Source organism: Larus michahellis, chromosome 24, assembly GCF_964199755.1.
Source record: "Larus michahellis chromosome 24, bLarMic1.1, whole genome shotgun sequence".
In the NCBI taxonomy this organism is placed as follows: domain Eukaryota; kingdom Metazoa; phylum Chordata; class Aves; order Charadriiformes; family Laridae; genus Larus; species Larus michahellis.
This window is the reverse complement of record NC_133919.1, coordinates 330,872-349,254: the sequence shown is the minus strand read 5'-3', so window position 1 is coordinate 349,254 and position 18,383 is coordinate 330,872. Positions and strand designations below refer to the sequence as shown.

Below are 18,383 nucleotides of genomic sequence, written 5' to 3'. Positions count from 1 at the left end.
TTGCTCAGGCGAGAGCAAGGTGGAGAAGCAGGGGAGATGTCTGCAGCCTGCAGGGAACATGCCCAGGTGTGGAACACAATAGGACAGCCTGCGGTGGTTTCAACAGTGTGGGGCTGTTGAAATGTGAAAAGCCCCCAAGAGATCCAAGGTCTTAATCTCCGTGTCTGTGCCTGTTACCTCTGCCACTGATGCCTATAAGGAGTACAAGAGCCTGATGGCCTCCTCGTCCCCACCTGGGAGCCTGGGAGGTGTCCTGCTGTCATTCTGCACGTGTCATTGCACCTCCCTTCCCACATCATCCGCATGGAAGAGCGACTTGGAAGACATCATCCTGATTATGGAACAGGTCATCCTGAGTGCCATTATGTGGCACATGAAGAACAACCAGGCGATCAGGCACAGTCAGCATGGGTTCATGAAAGGCAGGTTGTGCTTGACAATCCTGATCCCCTTCTAAAACAAGGTGACCCGCTGAGTGGATGAGGGAAAGGCTGTGGATGTTGTTTACCTGGAGTTTAGTAAAGCTTCTTGACACAGTTTCCCACAGCGTTCTCCTGGAGAAATTGGCTGCCCATGGCTTGGATGGGCGTACGCTTCGCTGGGTGAAAAACTGCTGGGACAGCCGGGCCCAATGAGTGGTGGTGAATGGAGCTCAATCCAGTGGGCGGCCGGTCACAAGTGGTGTTCCCCAGGGCTCAGTACGGGGGCCGATTCGCTTTAAAATCTTTATCAATGATCTGGACGATGGGATCGAGTGCACCCTCAGTAAGTTCACAGATGACACCAAGTTGGGTGTGAGTGTCAACCTGCCCAAGGGTAGGAAGGCAGGACAAGAGGAAACAGCATCAAGTTGCACCAGGGGACATTTAGATTGGACGTCAGGAAAATTTTTTACACTGAAAGGGTTATTAAGCATTGGAACAGGCTGCCCAGGGAAGTGGTGGAATCACCATCCCTGGAGGTATTTAAAATTAGACGGGTAGACGTAGTGCTTAGCGACATGGTTTAGTGATGGTTTTTGTCAGTGTTAGGTGGATGGTTGGACTGGATGATGTGAAAGGTCCCTTCTAACCTAAGCAATTCTATGATTCTGTGACCCCCCAGTTTCTCTAGGAGGCGGTCTGGGCTACCTTCTTCCTCCAGTACCCAACTTGCAGACGTTCTGGTCTCTCTAGCGTCCAGTCCAGACTTAGGCCCTCAAAAATGACTTGCTCGCAGGTGTGTTTTACTCTCTGGTTTCTCTTGTTTGGTGTTTGCTTGTGATTAAACCACTACCATACACACCAATCTTAAGTGCACACCCGCCAGTCTCACCAGTTGCTGGTCCCCCAAAGTACAAAAGAACTTAGGACTTGTGGTTCCCACTCCGGTTGCTGGCACTTTAACCTCCATCTGTGCATAGAGCAGAGATCTCCCTTGCCCTACAAAGCTCTTGGAAAGGGAGGTATTAAGAAAACAGGGCAGGCTGCGGTGATCCGTTGCAGGGCACAGCCAGGGAAGTGTCCTGACCAGCCATCTGGTTACACATGACCATCTCCTTTCAGCCCTTTTCTCTCTATTTTCCCATGGTCGTTCGTCTACAAACCTTTGATCCTTTCCTAGACATCCCATGGCAAGTCTTGCACAGTCCCCAAATGCACTTTCTGGCCTCCCAACATGAGTCTCAGACCCCGAAAGAAAAAAAACCCTCTTCCGTTGGCAAGGTCACCGTGCAAGGCTCTCCCATTGGCTCACTTAACTAACTGAATTGATGCAACTATGCCAGGACTTTCTTGGAAGGATTTTTTTTCCTTTTGGGTTTTGAATTGTTCCTCTGAAAACATGGCAACTTCTGTCCTAGAAATGGCAATCCTTTCTTTTTTATCTAAGGGTTGGAGACTAGGTCAGGTGAAAATCCCTATATGGTGTATGTAGGTGTTTGCAGCCTTGTGCAGGAGGAGTTGGGCATATTAGAATCCAAGCATCATAGAATGGTTCAGGTTGGAAGGGACCTAAAAGATCATCTAGTCCAACCCCCTGCCGTGAGGAGGGACGTCTTTCACTAGTTCAGGTTGCTCCAAGCTCCTGACCTTGGACACGTCCAGGGATGGGGCATCCACAACTGCTCTGGGCAACCTGTTCCAAGGTCTCACCACGCTCATCATAAAGCATTTCTTCCTTATGTCCAACCTAAATATAACCTCTTCCAGTGTAAAGCCATTGCTTTACATTCATTGGGTGCGAGTGTCGACCTACTCGAGGGTAGGAGGACGTTGCAGAGGGACCTGGACAGGCTGGATCGATGGGCCGAGGCCAAGGGCATGAGGTTCAACAAGGCCAAGTGCCAGGTCCTGCACTTGGGTCACAACAACCCCATGCATCGCTACAGGCTTGGGGAGGAGTGGCTGGAGAGCTGCCTGGCAGGAAAGGACCTGGGGGTTTTTGGGTTGACAGGCATCTGAATAGGAGCCAGCAGTGTGCCCAGGTGGCCAAGGCGGCCAACAGCATCCTGGCCTGTATCAGGAACAGTGTGGTGAATTGGACCGTGGAAGTGATCGTCCCTAGTCACTACTTCAGGTTGCTCCAAGCTCCTGACCTTGGACACGTCCAGGGATGGGGCATCCACAACTGCAAGCCATTGCCCCTTGTTCTGCTATTACAGGCCCTGGTAAAAAGTCTCACTCCATCTTTCTTGGCCTATGACCACTGTGATTTCATCTGCAAACACTGTGGAGAGAGCCCAGAGATCTCCCAAGACAGGGTTTGGAGGCCTCAAGCACTTGACCAGTATCTAGAGGCTGAGAGCCCTGGGCTCAGTGGTTTGGAGACTGGGGACAGTATAGGAGGAGCCTGAGCGTGCTGGAAGGGTGCTTTCAGAGCTGATGGAGCTTTTCTTCCTAGTGGAAAACAGCCTGAGAAAGAAAGAACTCCCCAACATGCAGGTGGGGAGGTGCAGCCTGGCCACGAGGAGAAAGAAACGTCACTCCAAGGGCAGTGCTGTGGTGCAACATGCCACCCAGAAGGAGTCTGGATCAGCCCAAGGCTTTGTGTTTCAAGGAAGAGCCAGGGAGGATGGAGAGATCTCAGCAAAGGAAGGTGACAGCAAGATGGGGCAGCCGGGTGGATGACTGCAGCCTGCAGGGAAAGAGGCAGAGGCGATGGGACACCGTAGGACAGCCTGTGGTGGAGAAGATAGAGGGATGTGGCAAAGCTGGAAGTCCCCTAACAGAGCCAGCCTCTTCATGTCTTGGGCTACGGCTGTTGTCTCTGCCACTGATGCCTCTGAGACAACCAGTCCTTCCAGCACTGGGGTCTCGTTGCCTCCTTGTCCATACTCAGGAGCCTGGGAGGTGTCGTACCATAGTCCTGCCCTTGGCATTGCACATCTCCACATCCCACTGTCCCAGGAAGAGCCCTGAGGAAGGAGTGAGGGAGAGGATCTCCCTTCCTGGGGGCTGGGGGTCAGGCCTTGGCCCTTTGGGCGATGGAGTCAGGGCTTGGCCCTTTGCATTAATGAAACACATCCACGTTTACCCAGCATCAGAGTCACCTTCAACTTGCTTTTCCCGACCTGCCATCGCTGCCTCCAGTTTTCTGCTATAACCGGACCCTGGGGGCAATTCCTCAGTGGTGTCCCTCAGTGGGACCCATCAACACCACAAGAAACTTTGGAGTTTGAACCCGACTTTGACTCCTTGAGAGGTTCCTTCAACTTCCTCGCAGCGTCGGAGGTTCACGGACTCGGCCTCGAACCCACCAGAGGGGTCATTAAAACTCCTTGGGCTGGTCCTCTGCGTCTGAGCTGGGCTGGGCTCCTGGGATGGAGGGAGCTCACGGCAAGCGGGTAGCGCTGCAGAGAGACAGCTCTGCCCAGGAGCAGCTCCTCTGCCAAGCGCAGCAGGGCTGAGGGCACTGCCAGGGTGTCGCAGGGAGATGAGCAAGGCAGAGAGAGAGCTTGAAGGTGTCAGGATTGGGAGGACGACTGAGAGCTCACTGGAGGAGAAATCTTTGCAGCCCTTGACAGGGTAAGTCTGCGGGTGCAGGGCACTGCAGGCGGAGTTGCTGGAGGCATCTCCTAAAGCTGGCACAGCCACAGCTTACGGGATCTGTACATGTGGGAGCTCTTGTCAGGCACTTTGAATAGCTGTGAAGGTGGGTGTGCAGCCAGGGGTGCCCAGGGCTGTCCTTCAGAGCAGGCTCCCTGCACCCCAGGGGTCTGTGTGCCGGGGCAGGGACTCCGCCACCTGCCAGGGTCAGCTCTCAGCCTGCCTGGGAAGCCCACCACATCACTGTGGGGAGAAGTTCTGCATGGAAGGAGCATCCCCCGGCGGGGCAAGGTCCTGCTGCTGAGAGGGTTCTGCGTGGCTGAGGGCTGCTCACAGCTGCAGATCACTGCAGGACATTCCCTGGAGACTTCCAGAAGCACAGCAAGGAGGGGGCCAATGGTGATGATTTTTGGTCTGGTGTCTTCTAACATCTCATTGGATTCTTTTCCAGCCTAAAGGTTTCAGCAAATCCAGCACCTCATGCTAAGTAGAGCTAAGCAAGCAGCACAAATCACACCGAATGATAATCCTAAATCATTTATTCTACTTAAAACGTATGTATTTATGCTGAACAATTAATATCCCGCAAGGAGAAGGAAGGAGCACAGGGTCTCCCCGCCCTGCTCAGCCCTGGGCAGCCCCAGCATGACGTCAGAGGTGACACCACTGTGAGGTCACAGCTGGCTGCCTGCACAGCGCTGTGGCGTGTGGGGCAGGAGCCCACAGTTGCCCTGTGGCTGCGGCCCTGGACAGGCTCCTGCTGGCTGCGGCGAGAGGCTGCTGCTGGAGCTGGTTTTGGGGACAGGACACGCTGCTGGGGCTCAGCGGGGAGCCTGCCTTTGCCCGAGATGACGAGGAGAAAGGCCCCCCAGACAAGACGCCCAGGGGCCTCCAAAGGCTCCTTGGGGACCAAGGGAAACCAACGGCCGGCAGGGTGAGAACGGGGCTGCGCTGCCGGGCGGGCTTCCCGGGGCGGGGGACTGCTGCTGCCAGCTCGCCTCCTCTTCTCCCGGGGCAGGCCTGTCCCGCAAAGGGTGGGGAAAGGAGGGGGACCCCAGCCCTGCTGCCCGCTCTCGCTGCTGCTGGGACAGCCCTTCCTCTGGCAGGGGCCTCCGCTCAGGCTACTCCTCCCCGCCTCAGCTCCCGCGGCCTGGGGACGGTGGGCAGCCGGCATTTGTCTTTGTCCTCCCACAGGGACCCGAGCGCTGGCGTGGAGCTGGTGATGCGCCCTTCACCTGCCGGCTCAGCCGCTCAAGGGCCTGCCGAGGGGCGCGACAAGGCCACAGAAATCGCAAGTAAGCTCAGCACTGCTGCTTGCTCCAAAGTCCTCCGGGGTGAACGTGGAGAGCCGCGCTGTGCCAGAGCTCGGGCCAGTTGTCACAAGTGGCAGGAGAATCGTAGAATCATAGAATTGCCTAGGTTGGAAGGGACCTTTCAGACCATCTAGTCCAACCATCAACCTAACTGTGACAAAATTCATCACTAAGCACTATGTCTACGCGTCTTTTAAACACCTCCAGGGATGGTGCCTCAACCACTCCCCTGAGCAGCCTGTTCCAATGCTTAATAACCCCTTCTGTGTAAAAATTTTTCCTAATGTCCAGTTTAAACCTCCCTTGGCACAACTTGATGCCGTTTCCTCTTGTCCTATGGCCTGTTACTTGGGAGAAGAGACCGACCCCCACCTCTCTACACCCTCCTTTCAGGGAGTTGCAGAGAGCGAGGTCTCCCCTCAGCCTCCTTTTCTCCAGGCTAAACAGCCCCAGCTCCCTCAGCCGCCCCTCACAAGACTTGTGCTCCAGACCCCTCACCGGCTCCGTTGCCCTTCTCTGTGCCTCAATGTCTTTTTTGTGGGGAGGGGCCCAAAACTGGCCACAGCACTTGAGGTGGGGCCTCACCAGTGCTGAGTACAGGGGAATGTTCACTGCCCTAGTCGTACTCACCACACTGCTCCTGATACAGGCCAGGATGCTGTTGTCCTTCTTGGCCACCTGGGCACACTGCTGGCTCATAGTCAGCCGTCTGTCGACCAACACCCCCAGGTCCTTTTTTGCCGGGCAGCTTTCGAGCCACTCCTCCCCAGGCCTGTAGTGCTGCATGGGGTTGTTGTGACCCAAGTGCAGGACCTGGCACTTGGCCTTGTTGAACCTCATGCCATTGGCTTCAGCCCATCGATCCAGCCTGTCCAGATCCCTCTGCAACGCCTTTCTACCCTCAAGCAGGTCGACACTCCCACCCAACTTGGTGTCACCTGCAAACTTAGTGAGGGTGCATTCCATCCCCTTGTCCAGTGTAGGCTGCCCTGCTCTTTGCCCCGGGGAGGGCGTGCCTGGGACTCGGTGCCCACCTCCCCACAGGGAGCTGAAATATGCCTGGCTGGGCATCCTAGAGAAGAGATCTCAAGGGGCAGGCTTAACTTTTCTCTGGTTTCTTTGCCCAGGGACGGTCTTCAGCCTTCCTTGCCTTCTGGCTGTTGCCCTGGTCTCTCTGTGGAGACATCTGCTGAGCATGTGCCTCTTGGCCGCGTACGTACGACATGTTTCTGCTGCGGATGGGGGGTAGAACGGGGGTGTCTGAGGGCCGGTGCCAGCAAAGGGCAGAGCAGAGGGTGCTCCCCAGCCAGCAGCCCGGGGCTCCCAGTGGGGCGCCTCAGCTTGGGCGCTGCTCGTGCTGTGGCCATTCTCAGGGGAGCCAAGAGCAAAGCCCCTCGGCAGCCATTTGCTGCAGCCCCAAGCTTTGGCTGCGGCAGGACAAACTGCCCCGTAGCCAGACGCTCGGGTGCAGAGCCAAGCCTCCACAGGGCAAGGGTTTTCCCCAGCTCAGGCGAGAGACCACGCCGGTCTGTGGAGGCCTCTGGGAGGAAAGGCGGACAAGGCTCCTGCGCTTCCCAGCTCTGCGGGAAAACACTTGCCCTAAGAGGGATGTGTGTGATGGCAAGGGAGAACAGGCCTGCCTCCTCAGCCAGAGGGAGAGCAAGGTCCGCACCAGAAAGACTGCTGGAAAGCACTCTTCGTGTGCTCGACGTCTTTGCTTCCTGGGATGATCTTCCTGGAGACCTTCCTTTGGGGAAGAGCTGCCGGCAGCGTTGAACGATGTGGACAGAAATCGTGTTCCTGCTGGACGCTGCTCTGTCAGTTCTCTGTCAGCAGCAGGCTTCCAAAACGGTGTCTGTTTGGCCTGAAAAGGGAAATCCGCCTGTGAAGGGGTTTGTCCAAGGCTTGGATCATGACAGCACCAGGACTCCCTCTTTTTCAGGCAAAAGATGGCCCTGCAGAAGAAGGCGTTCTTGCAAGTCTTCTTGTTGCTCCCCCTGGCTCTTGGTGAGTTTTCATGAGCAACCATCTGAGAGCGACAGCCTGGCTGGGCTGGACGCCACCTTTCCTTTTGGGCCAGTATGTGCGGAAACTCCCGTGGCCCAAGTGCTTCCCAAGCAAGTCCTTGAGTGGGACTGCCTTCTGGGCTCCCAGTAAGACTGGTAGCCTCCCAGTCACACTGCTGCCCTGCCTACCGGACCACAGGGCTCACTTAGTCGGCACCTCTGCGAGAGACGGGGGTAGCTCTTTGCAAGCCTGACCTGGGGATTCCCAGAGGGCAGGGGCCATGCAGGGGGACCGATGGAGAGGTACCTCTCCTCGCCCAGCAGCCTGGTCTCGGTGCTCACTGGGGCAGTGAGGGGAAATGGGGAATAGCTCTGGGGCACCGAGCACACCTGAAGATCACGGCTGCGCAGTCCGCTCAAGCCCGGGCTGATGGCCCCCGGTCAGAGGTGTGTCCTCTCCCTGCACCCCACGTCCCCCGCCTCCTCAGCTCACCTGCTGCCCCAGCCCCAAGGCAACAGGGACAGACAACGCCACTGCAGGCATCGCCAGCACCCCCGGTAAAATAACTGTCTCTTGCTGATGTGAATTGCAGCTGCTGTTTACTGCGGGACCTCGCTGCCAGGCCTGAAGCCCCTGTGGTAAGCGATGTTTCCTGAGCTGGAATTGGGTCTGTGCAGAAGGGTCAGACGACCTCGTGTCCCTGCACCCATTTGCCTGAGAGCCGGGGCTCCCGCACGGCCCTTCCTGCCTTTGCCTCTTGCGCCAGCTGGTGCGGAAGGGAAGCGCTGGCAAAGCAGGGAACGCACGCGTGTCTCTCCTCCTTGCTGAGCTCAGAGGCTCCCAGTGGGGTGGGCAGCTCTCTGACAACATCTGCTTTCCTGGTTCCTGCAGGAACTGCCCGGTTTTAATGGCGCAGCAAACTCAAAAGATGCAGCTAATGCTGGAGGAGGTGGCTCGGCTGAGGGCAGAGATCAGCAGCATGAAGCAGGTGCTGCGGCGTGTTGGGGAAGGAGGCTTGGCTGGGCAGAAGCCCTTGGGGCTGTGGGTGTGTGGGACTGCTGACTGCAGTCAGCCAGCCTTTGCCCCAGGGGCCTCCTGGGCTGCACAGGCCCTTCTCCGGCCCCACTTTCACCGGCCGCTTCAGGCAGCGCAGGACTCCCTTGGCACGCCAGCACCTCTGGCTGCTCTGGCTGGGCTCCTCAGGCAGGGGTGGGACCCAGGCACGCTCACGGGGGGCCAGCCATCGCTGGCAGGGCTTGAGTCCACCTTCCACCTGCCCTGGAGAGTGTGGAGGATGGGGACGAGGGTGTGGGGACCCTCATCAACCCACCTCGGGGCCGTGGCCATGGCTGTGGGCACAGACACTGTTCCTCAGTCCTGCAGCTCCGTGGAGAGGGTTTGCCTTGCCTTTCTGACAGTGGCCCTTTGCCGCTCCGGGCGCTAGTAGCCACGCTGAACGTTGATGTGCTCCTTTTCTCTGTTTGTTTATGGCGTTCCCAGGAAGTCGAAATGAAGCAGGCAGCATCTGAGAGGGCTTTGGAAGCCTACGTGGAGATGTCTGACTGGGCCCTGCAAAGCTCTGGTATGGACACAAGCAGCCCCGTCTCCTTGCCCTGCGCTTGTCTGCAGCCCTCCCCAAAGGCGCCTGCGCTCCAGGCGCTGCTCTCCAAAGTGGGGGAGCTGAAATGCTTGGGGGGTCCCAGGGCAAGGCTGTGGCAGAGCAGCTCTCTCAGACTCCCTCCCAACCCTGCCCTCGGCATCCTCACGCTGCCTCTGGCGCTGCCCCCGCACGTGTTCCTGTGCGGACGGAGGGGCTCTCTTCCTCTCCTCAGCATTGGAAAAGGAGATGGCCGGGCCGTCCTTGGCTGCCCACGCAGCAAGCCCTCAGCTTGGGTCTGCTGCCATTCACATGGGCACCGTCTGTCTCCCAGAACCCTCAGACCTTCTCCTGCTGGCGCTGGGAGTGCAGCAGTCACCAGGCACGTGGCCGCCCTCATTCCCCTGCGCGGCTGGGCAGCTGGGCAGCCCACCAGCCTGGGATGAGGACAGGACTGACAGAGGCGCAGCTGGCCGGCGGTGTCAGAAATAGTGTCTGAGCACCAAGCCCTCCTCGTCTGTGGCCTCTTGCAGTCGCCTGCTTTCCCTTCCCTGCAGGTGCCAGCATTGACCTGCAGAGAACTTCGGAGACCTACACCTGCAAAAACGACTGGTTCTGGAGGTTTATTGAGTTCTTTTGCACTCCCCGCGGTCCCGATCGCATTTTGCAGGTATTGTAGCAGAAATCGAGAGGGAATTCTTTCCTTTCTTCCTGTGAAGTTGGAGACTGACCTCAGGGCTCTCCCTTCGGTCCAGTGTTGCGCCGTCTTGGGGGTGGGAGGCGAGAGGTGGGGGGTGCCCTGCAGAGCCCCTGGGCAGGGATGTGTTTCTGCAAGGCCCTGACTAGAATGGTTTCGTAACCGCTGTTCTCCTCTGCTCCATAATACTGACAGCCCTGGCAAAGGTCGGTCAGGGAAGGAGGCCTCCTGCTTCTGTCCACTTCCTCACACACACCTCATTTTCAAGCTGAAATAGACCCCACAGACACACCGGTGCCTACGCTTCAAGCTACGTGGGCAGTTGTCTTGGCCCCAACACTCTCTCACGCTTCATTGCTCTGGCTTTCTGGTTGCAGCCGGATGTTTCCCCAGGAAACTGCTGGGCTTTCCCAGGGCATCAGGGCCAGGTGGTCATCAGGTTGCCAGCGCGAGTCCACCTGACTGCCATCACTGTGCAGCACATCTCCAAAGAAGTCTCTCCATCTGGGACCGTCACCAGCGCCCCCAGGGACATCGCTGTCTTTGTAAGTCTCTGCTGGGTGCTTCTGGTGCGGATCTGGTCCTGGGGGAAAGCCATGACAGGGTCTTCCTTGCTTTTGTGCCTCCTCTGAGGTTGGAGTCCCGGTCTCCTGAGCACTGCAGGGCCCTGGTGAGGCTCTAGGAGTCTCCTCCTAAGGGCTCTAGAGGTCTCCTCCCTCTTAAGACTTGTTCTGGCCAAGCAGCTCAGGGTTCTTGACTAAAACTCAAGCGGAGCCTGAGCTCCACCGTAACCAGTGCTAGACTAGGGCTAGAGCCCCAGGGGAGGGTGGGTAGGTAACAGGGCTGACCCAGCACCTACGTTCCCTCTTTGTCGGGACGAGTCTGAGCTGCTCTCCTTGTGCTTTGCCCCACAGGGAGTGGATGTGGACGGAGAAGAGGAAACTCTCCTGGTGACCTTCATGTACGATGTGGCAAAAGAGGCCATTCAGACCTTCCCTCTGAAGGTGCGATGCACGCACGGTGTTGGGGGAAGATGCCAGGGAGCAAAGCAGGTTTGCCTGCAGGGCCATGGCAGGAGGAGCGTGAATGCTTTCTCCCTGGGCAGAGGGGGCCTGGGTCACCGCCAGGAGAGAGCTGGTGGGGTTGGGAGGGCTGAGTGGCACGCGGTGGTGCTAGCAAAAGGACAGTGAGGGCAAGGTCAGGCCCGTGGGAGCATGAGTCCCAAGAGATCCCTGGCTGCCTTCAGCAGAGCCCGCTGCACACGCAGCCACTGCACCCGAGCAACGTCTTTGTGCCATGGAGAAACAGGGACGCCCGCTGGAGAAAGCCGTCGGGCAGCACCCTGGCTCCATCCCGTGGCCTGCTGGCAGGCTGGACGGTGTCCTCTCCTCCCAGCATAGCATGCCCCTTCTCTCCCGCTGCTCTCACGCCTGCCTGCAGGAAAGCGGGCAGAGCAGACAGCGGGAGCTCGGGGGGGTGTCACACCAGCTGCCCCACGCAAAGGAGCACCTCCCCGGCCTCTCTGCCGGCACAGAGCGAGGCGCAGAGGGAAGGGAGGCTGAGCCCCAGCCGGGCCCATGCAGAGGGTGCCAGGTGCCTTCCCCCTCCCCGTGTCCCCAGCCTCCCCAGCACCCCGCTACCAGAGCCAGCCTCAGGTTTCCACAGCCGCTCCCACCCACTGCCAGGAGCTTGTTCCTGAGCAGGAGCAGGGCTGGTGCGGGGAGATACCTTGACTGCATTGTGGCTCTTAACACCTCCGATTCCTCTTCCCTCTTTTCCTCGCAGAACGCCCCGCATCCCAGAGCCTTCTCCTATCTCAAACTCCTTGTGAAGAGCAACTGGGGAAAACCAAAGTACACATGCATTTACCGAGTGCAGGTTCATGGGAAGATGGCAAAACCAAACAGCCTCAACTGAAACCAGAGACAGAAAAAGGACAAACATAAAAAAGAAGAAAAAGAATAATGTTGCTGCGACTCAGATTGGTGTAGAAGATTTGTCTCCTAAGTTGGGTGCACAATAAGGTCCATTGCAGGGAGGGCAGTCGTGGGAAAGCAACAGAAGATCGGCGAGGAGGATTGTTAATACGCTCAAGTGACTCACAGCTGGGTGCTGGAAAACACATATATCACACTAATTGTTATTCAGTCTCAGACGCTTGCAAGAAAAACACTTGCACTTCGATAACATAAACCTGTGATGGACTCAGGGACACCTTATCCAGCCACTTGAGAATCCTGGCCTGGTGCTGAAGAAGATCAAAGCACAGTGGGAAAACGATGCCTCTTTGAACCCTTTAAATGCCAGGCAGAACAGGGAGTCCGTGCGTGCTCTTGCTCACAAGGACTCTCTCGCTGCCAAGGGCTCTTGCTAACAAGGACTCTCTCTCACTCCACGGTGCCCGCAGTCCCTGCTTCCGTGCCTCTGCCCGGGTGTTGCTTCGGAGATTCCCTGGTCTGTGAGGTATCGAGAAGAAACTTGTTCTTTGCCTTTCATCCGTGGTTTTGTGGTTGTTCCTGCGTCCTGCCCGCATCGGCTCACACAGCGGGGTTACAACCAGGGACTGAGTCTGGTAAATAGGTAAACGTAGCTCCTTGTGAAGAACAAACAGCGAAGAATACCACATCCCCGAAGAGACTGGAGGGACCGATAACAAGCTCGCAAAATAAATGGGGGAGTTGCAAAAGCTGCTGCATTTATCTTCCCCAGTCCACACAAAGAGATTCCTCTATTATCAGCTCAAACCAGCCACCGTACACCACTAGGAACCACCCAAGACCTACCGTGAAGCCCCTAACAGAGTTAATGTGCATGTGCCAAGGGGATGTGAATATGGAGATGAGTTCTGGAAATGTAATGAACGTGGCAACGAGTGCTGAGACATGTAACGACCACGCATATTCTGTATGGATGTAAGTCTCTGTGAATCTCACATTCAGTGGACATGTCAGGTGGAGAGATCCCCCACGTCCCCGGTGCTGAATAAAAGAATGCCTGCTTCTTAAGACTACATCGGTGTTAAGAAGTTCATTCCCGATTTCGGTGACAGTTTCTGGCGACCCAGATGGGACTCTGCCTCTGAATCTCGACAGATCCTTGGAATTGCAGGGCCTCCATCCGGCACCGAGGGATTCTCAGGGAGAACCTCCGATCCCCGGACCAAAGAGCTCCGAGCAAGGCCCCTGGAAAGGCAGACAGCTGTGTAATGTCCTCAGTCCCTCCAGCTGCTATACCAACAGCCCACCGATACGCTTTCGGGTCTTTGAAATACCCTCTCTTGAGCAAGTCTACGCCAAGGATGCACGGAGCGTCTGGGCCACTCACAATGGAGCGCTTCCGCCATTTATTCCCAGTTCGGCTCACTTTGGCCGAAGTACAGTCAGTTCTTGAGACCTGTCACACCAGAATCAGCAACAGATTTTGTCCCTTTATGAGTCAATGGCAATAGGGTACACTGTGCACCGCTGTCCACCATGTCTTTATGCTTTTGTGGCTCTAATACACGAGGACATCGAATCCACACAGCCCAATAAACTCGGTTATCCCTCTCCCCCTCCTGGCTGGAGGCAGGGCACCTCTAATGTTGAGGACAACATCTACAGTTAGCAGATGAGTTCCGACCCGGACCAGAGAACTGCTCCCTGGGCACTGGAGCAGCCACCCTCCTGGAAGAATTCTTTCTTCTCTCTGTTTTACCTTGCAACTAGTGCCTGTAGGGCCAAGGTAGGTCCTTCATCCCACTTACTCAGGTCCTCTCCATAGGCACCGAGGTAAAACCACAAGGTGTCTCGTAGTGTCTTCTTTTCCTTCCAAGTCGGTCTCGTAGGAGGGCATCTTCTCCTAATGGCTGCGACATGGGTCCATGCAGGGGAAAAGCGGGATGTTTCTTCCATCCTAGACAGTTTCTCAAACAGTGTCTCCTTTTTCTCAATCATCTTCTCAGTTTTATCAGCTTCCCCGCTGCTGAGCCGGCCGGGGGCGGCGGCCAGGGAGTGGGGCTGCCGAGGGCAGCAGGGCAGTGCGCGCTGCGGGGCCGAGCGGCACGCGCTCCCTGCCCGGCTGCGGCCCGAGGGCCCTGGGCCAGGCGCCCCAGGAAGGACGGGTTTGGGGGTGGATGGAGAGGGCCAGAGGGGCTGGAGACCGTCCAGCAGCAGCCTCAGCAGCATCCTCAGCAGGTCGGCCAGGAGGCTGGGCTCACAGGACAGCGTGTTCCACGTGGCCCTGGCAGTGCTGCAGAGCCAGAGCACACTGTCAGCAGGGCCACCTCGGCCACCACCCCTTCTGCCTGGGCAGGCCCCGGAGGTCCTGAGCTGCCCCTGAGGCTGACGGGCCACGTACTTGTCACAGGGCCGGGAAACCCTCAGCAGGCCAGTGACCACCTCATAACTGTCGATGTCGGCCAGCCAGGGAAGGGTGAACGTCAGGATGTCCTGGAGCAGCATCCTGCTGACGCAGACCAGGTGCCTATCGATGACCTCCACGAGGTCGTTGACCTACTGGAGACAGCGGGCTGGAGCACAGCTACGGCCCCTGCTGACACCAAGAGCTGCTGCCCTCCTGCTGCCCTTTGCTGGCCTCAAGGGATGCCCGTCAGGTGCTGCAAGCCCTGGCCTCGGGGCGGGGGGAACGGCCCCCGCAGGGTACGCGCACAGGGCAACCCGGCTGCACACTGCCTACCCCGTATAGCTCTGAGCACGAACCTCTCAAGACCAGCTCCAGCACCCTGCCAACCAGCAGGGTGTCAGAGACCCTTGGGTCTGCCATGTTTTTCAAGATGGCAAGGACAAAGTCGTTCGTCTCAGACGGGAAGAAGGGGCTCCCAAGTAGCTGAGGGAGAGAGGGAGGGAAAAAGCGTCACACTGAGCGCCCTGGCTGCAGGGACCGTGAGCTCTGCCGGCAACCAGAGCTCGCCGGTGGCCAGAATGGCCAGAGCTGCTGTGCTGACGCTGGGCTAAAGCCTTGGACTACTCCCTGCAGAGAGGTGGTGGCTCCCCGCAGCCTGATGGGCGGGAGGCCGTGCCATCCCCCGCCGCGGCTGATGGGCTGGTTCATCCCAAGCCTCCCGCCAGCCCCACGGCCAAGTAGCTGAGGGAGAGAGGGAGGGAAAAGGTGTCGCACTGAGTGCTCTGGCATGGGTAGCGCTGGCTCTGCCCCATCGAGAAGAGATACCATTTGCCTCGCCCTAAAAGAACGGCCCCATTCTCTCTGTCCCCGAAACAGCCTTCTTCGCCTTTGTTATTCAGGAGAGAACTGAAACTTTCTCTTAGAAATGTAGGTCTTTCTTCAGGAAAGATGCAATGTGTCCGGGAGGACTCCAAAGGACAACCATTTTACAGAAGTAAGATGTTCCACCCGTCGTCTTTTCATTTTTTGCTTCTTCCTGTTCTGCTCGTGGCTTTAGGCCGACACGCCTGTACGCAGGGAGGTCAAAGGCCTGGCAGGGGAATGGCCGCCCGCAGCCAAGGCAGACCGTCAGCCCCCGCCCGGACCTAACAGCGCAACCCCCGTCTTTCTGCTCGGGGCCGGCGCCGGGCGGTGCCGTGAGCGGAGCGGGCGGGGCCGGGCCTGGCGGCGGGAAGGGCCTCCCCTCAGGGAACGGCGGGCCCGCGGAGCGTTCTGGGAGCCGTAGTCTCCCCGGGGCCGTAGGCCGGGCGCCATCTTGTGCGCGGCGGCAGGCCCGGCGGCGCGGCTCCCACGCCAGCCCGCACCGGCGGTAGGGAGCGGCAGCATTCCCGGGGGGAGCGGGCGCTGTTCCCCGTCACCTGTCGGGACCGGGTGCCTGGGCAGCGGAGACCCTCCCGCCATGGCGACGCCCGCACGCCCAGCTCCTCCTCGACCTTCCTCCCGTCATGCACCGCGCGTCTCCGCCTGTTCCGGCCCAGCGCCGCGCGGTGATTGGCCTCTCGGGCGTCCTACCCGGAAGCGGGCGCCGCGGCAAGAGATTTGAACGGCAGCGGCCGCCCCGGGAGGCGGCTGCCGAGCCGGTGAGTGTAGCCTCCGGGCCCCGCTGCCCCGCAGCCCGTTAGCGGCTCCCGGCGGGTCTGCTGGCGGCAGGACTCTGGGGGGGCTGGGCGCCTTTCGCTGGGCCGCGCGGGCGGGCCCGCGAAAGGAGGCGGCCGCGGCGGCGGCGGCGTCTCCTTGGGTCTCGTTCGTTGCCCCGCGGAGGATACCGCCAGGTTGGGCGTGCTTGCCTCTTCGGCAGCGCAGTCGCCCGCTCTCGCTGGCAAGCGTTAGCCAGGAGCCCCCGTCAGACGGTAGCCGCCTGTGCCCGGGGCCTGCGGGCGCTCGGGCTGCCCCGTCTGGTGAATTTCCCGCTGGGGGTGTAGCGCTTGGTCATCAGCGCAGGTCGCCCCCCGCCCCGGCCCGCGCTGGGCTGCAGTAAATGCGTTTTCCGTTCCAGAGTCTGCTCAGCGTGGAGAAGCCCAAAGGCCGCCTGCAGTTTCTCCTCGCAGGGGCTGAGAAGAATTGCCAGGTCCCCGTTGCTCTCAGAATGGCTTTAGGTGATTATGAGGAAATTCTCAAGTGCTACGAATCACATGAAAGGACTGGGACAGGTAGGCCTGATCCGTGGGCACAACCCGATGCGCGCGCCCTGTCTGACCGCTCTCGTGCTTCCCTAAGCACACGTTAACTGTTGCTGTTGAATGCACGGGGCACGTTTCTGTTGTGTGTTTTGCGTGGCAGAGCTCTGGCAGTGTCACTGGAGGTGGGTGTCAGTGGTCGCTTCTTGCTCTAGTGAAGACGCTGCCCGCTGTGCGCGTGACACATTCGCTGCCCCTGTGAGATTACAGGCAAGAAAACACGTCCTCACGCTGAGCTTTCAAGGTCTCTTTTTCCGGTTCTAGGTGGGTTTGCTGATTATTTCGATGTTCTTCGGTGGCTCGACTCATGGGTGTGTGGGCACCTACGTGATGTACTTTCACCACTAGTTTCCCCAGCGGGTCAGCAATATCTTGCCATACTTGAGCAGCCCAGAGGGGTTTACCTCTGGGTTTGCCTGTGCTGCCAGTTGCTCTGCTTCCAGTGCCTCTGGCCTTCTTGTGGGGCTGCCACCACTGGTGGGGCCACTCTCCACCCCTCCCGGCGCCCCGAGCGTGCCTGGGGGAGGAACTGCCGCTCTGCTCAGCAGCAGAAGGCCCCACTGGGCCTTCCGTGGGGCCCTGCGAGGCCCGGGAGAGGCCCTGGGGCTCTTGGTGGGGACCGCTTGGCCCAGCTCATGCTCCTGAGAGGGCCGGAGAAGGCCTGGGGTTGCCTGGAGGGCAGCAGGGCCCTGCCCGTGCCCCAGACAAGCCCGGCTGCTGCGTCCGGGTATGGAATTGGCCATGTCCACCAGCTATCCCCAGGGTGTTCAGCCTCCTGAGCTGGGAGATAAGGATGGAGAGCAGAACAACCCACCTATAACCCAGGAGGAAGTAGCCCATGACCTGCTTCTGCACCCAGACGCACATAAGTCTATGGGGCCGGATGGGATTCACCCAAGAGTACTCAGGGAGCTGGCAGGAGAGCTCACCAAGCCTCTCTCCATCATTTATCAACAATCCTGGTCAACAGGGCAGGTACCACATGCCTGGAGGGTGGCTAATGTGACGCCCATCTACAAGAAGGGTCGGAAGGAGGATCCGGGGAACTACAGGCCTGTCAGCCTGACCTCGGTACCAGGAAAGATCATGGAGAGGATCATCTTGAGTGAGCTCTCACGGCAAGCGCAGGGCAGCCAAGGGATCGGGGCCAGCCAGCATGGCTTTAGGAAAGGGAGGTGCTGCTTAACCAACCTGATCTCTTTCTATGACCATGTCACCCGCCTTTTGGATGCGGGGAAGGCTGTGGACGTTGTCTATCTGGACTTTGGCAAGGCCTTTGACACCGTACCCCACAGCATTCTCCTGGAGAAGCTGGCGATCCATGGCATAGACGAGTGTACTCTTTGCTGGGTTAAAAACTGTCTGGCTGGCCGTGCCCAGAGAGTTGGGATTAATGGGGTGAAATCCTCTTGGCGGCCGGTCACCAGTGGTGTCCCTCAGGGCTCAGTTTTGGGGCCGGCTTTGTTTAATGTCTTTATCAATGATGTGGATGAGGGGATTGAGTGCACCCTCAGTAAGTTTGCAGATGACACCAGACTGGGTGGGGGTGTTGATCTGCTTGAGGGTAGGAAGGCTCTCCAGAGGGACCTGGACAGGCTGGATCGATGGGCCAAGGCCAACTGTATGAGGTTTAATAAGGCCAAGTGCCGGGTCCTGCATTTCGGTCACAACAACCCACAGCAACGCTACAGGCTTGGGGCAGAGTGGCTGGAAAGCTGCCCGGCAGAAAAGGACCTGGGGGTGCTGGTGGAGCCAGCTTAACATGAGCCAGCAGTGTGCCCAGGTGGCCAAGAGGGCCAACAGCATTCTGGCTTCTATCAGGAATAGCGTGGCCAGCAGGAGCAGGGAAGTGATGGTGCCTCTGTACTGGGCACTGGTGAGGCCCCACCTCGAGTGCTGTGTTCAGTTCTGGGCCCCTCTGTACAAGAGGGACATTGAGGTGCTGGAGCGTGTCCAGAGGAGAGCTACCAGGCTGGTGAGGGGTCTGGAGACCAGGGCATATGAGGAGAGGCTGAGAGAGCTGGGCATGTTTAGCTTGGAGAAGAGGAGGCTGAGGGGAGACCTCATTGCCCTCTACAACTCCCTGAAAGGAGGGTGCAGAGAGGTGGGGGTTGGCCTCTTCTCCCAGGGGAATAATGACAGGACCAGAGGAAATGGCCTGAA

At 58.4% G+C, this 18,383-nt stretch overlaps 1 protein-coding gene across 1 annotated transcript; it reads left to right on the top strand.

Annotated features, from left to right (window-relative positions):
- The first annotated feature begins 7,117 nt into the window (after nt 1–7,117).
- Nucleotides 7,118–11,767, top strand: LOC141734753 (sperm-associated antigen 4 protein-like). The gene is made up of 9 exons (XM_074566897.1): nt 7,118–7,230; nt 7,281–7,345; nt 7,938–7,983; nt 8,237–8,390; nt 8,846–8,927; nt 9,500–9,612; nt 10,017–10,184; nt 10,554–10,643; nt 11,425–11,767. Exons 1-9 carry the CDS (start codon nt 7,118–7,120, stop codon nt 11,554–11,556), a joined length of 963 nt encoding a protein of 320 aa, XP_074422998.1. The 3' UTR covers nt 11,557–11,767.
- Nucleotides 11,768–18,383: the final 6,616 nt, after the last annotated feature.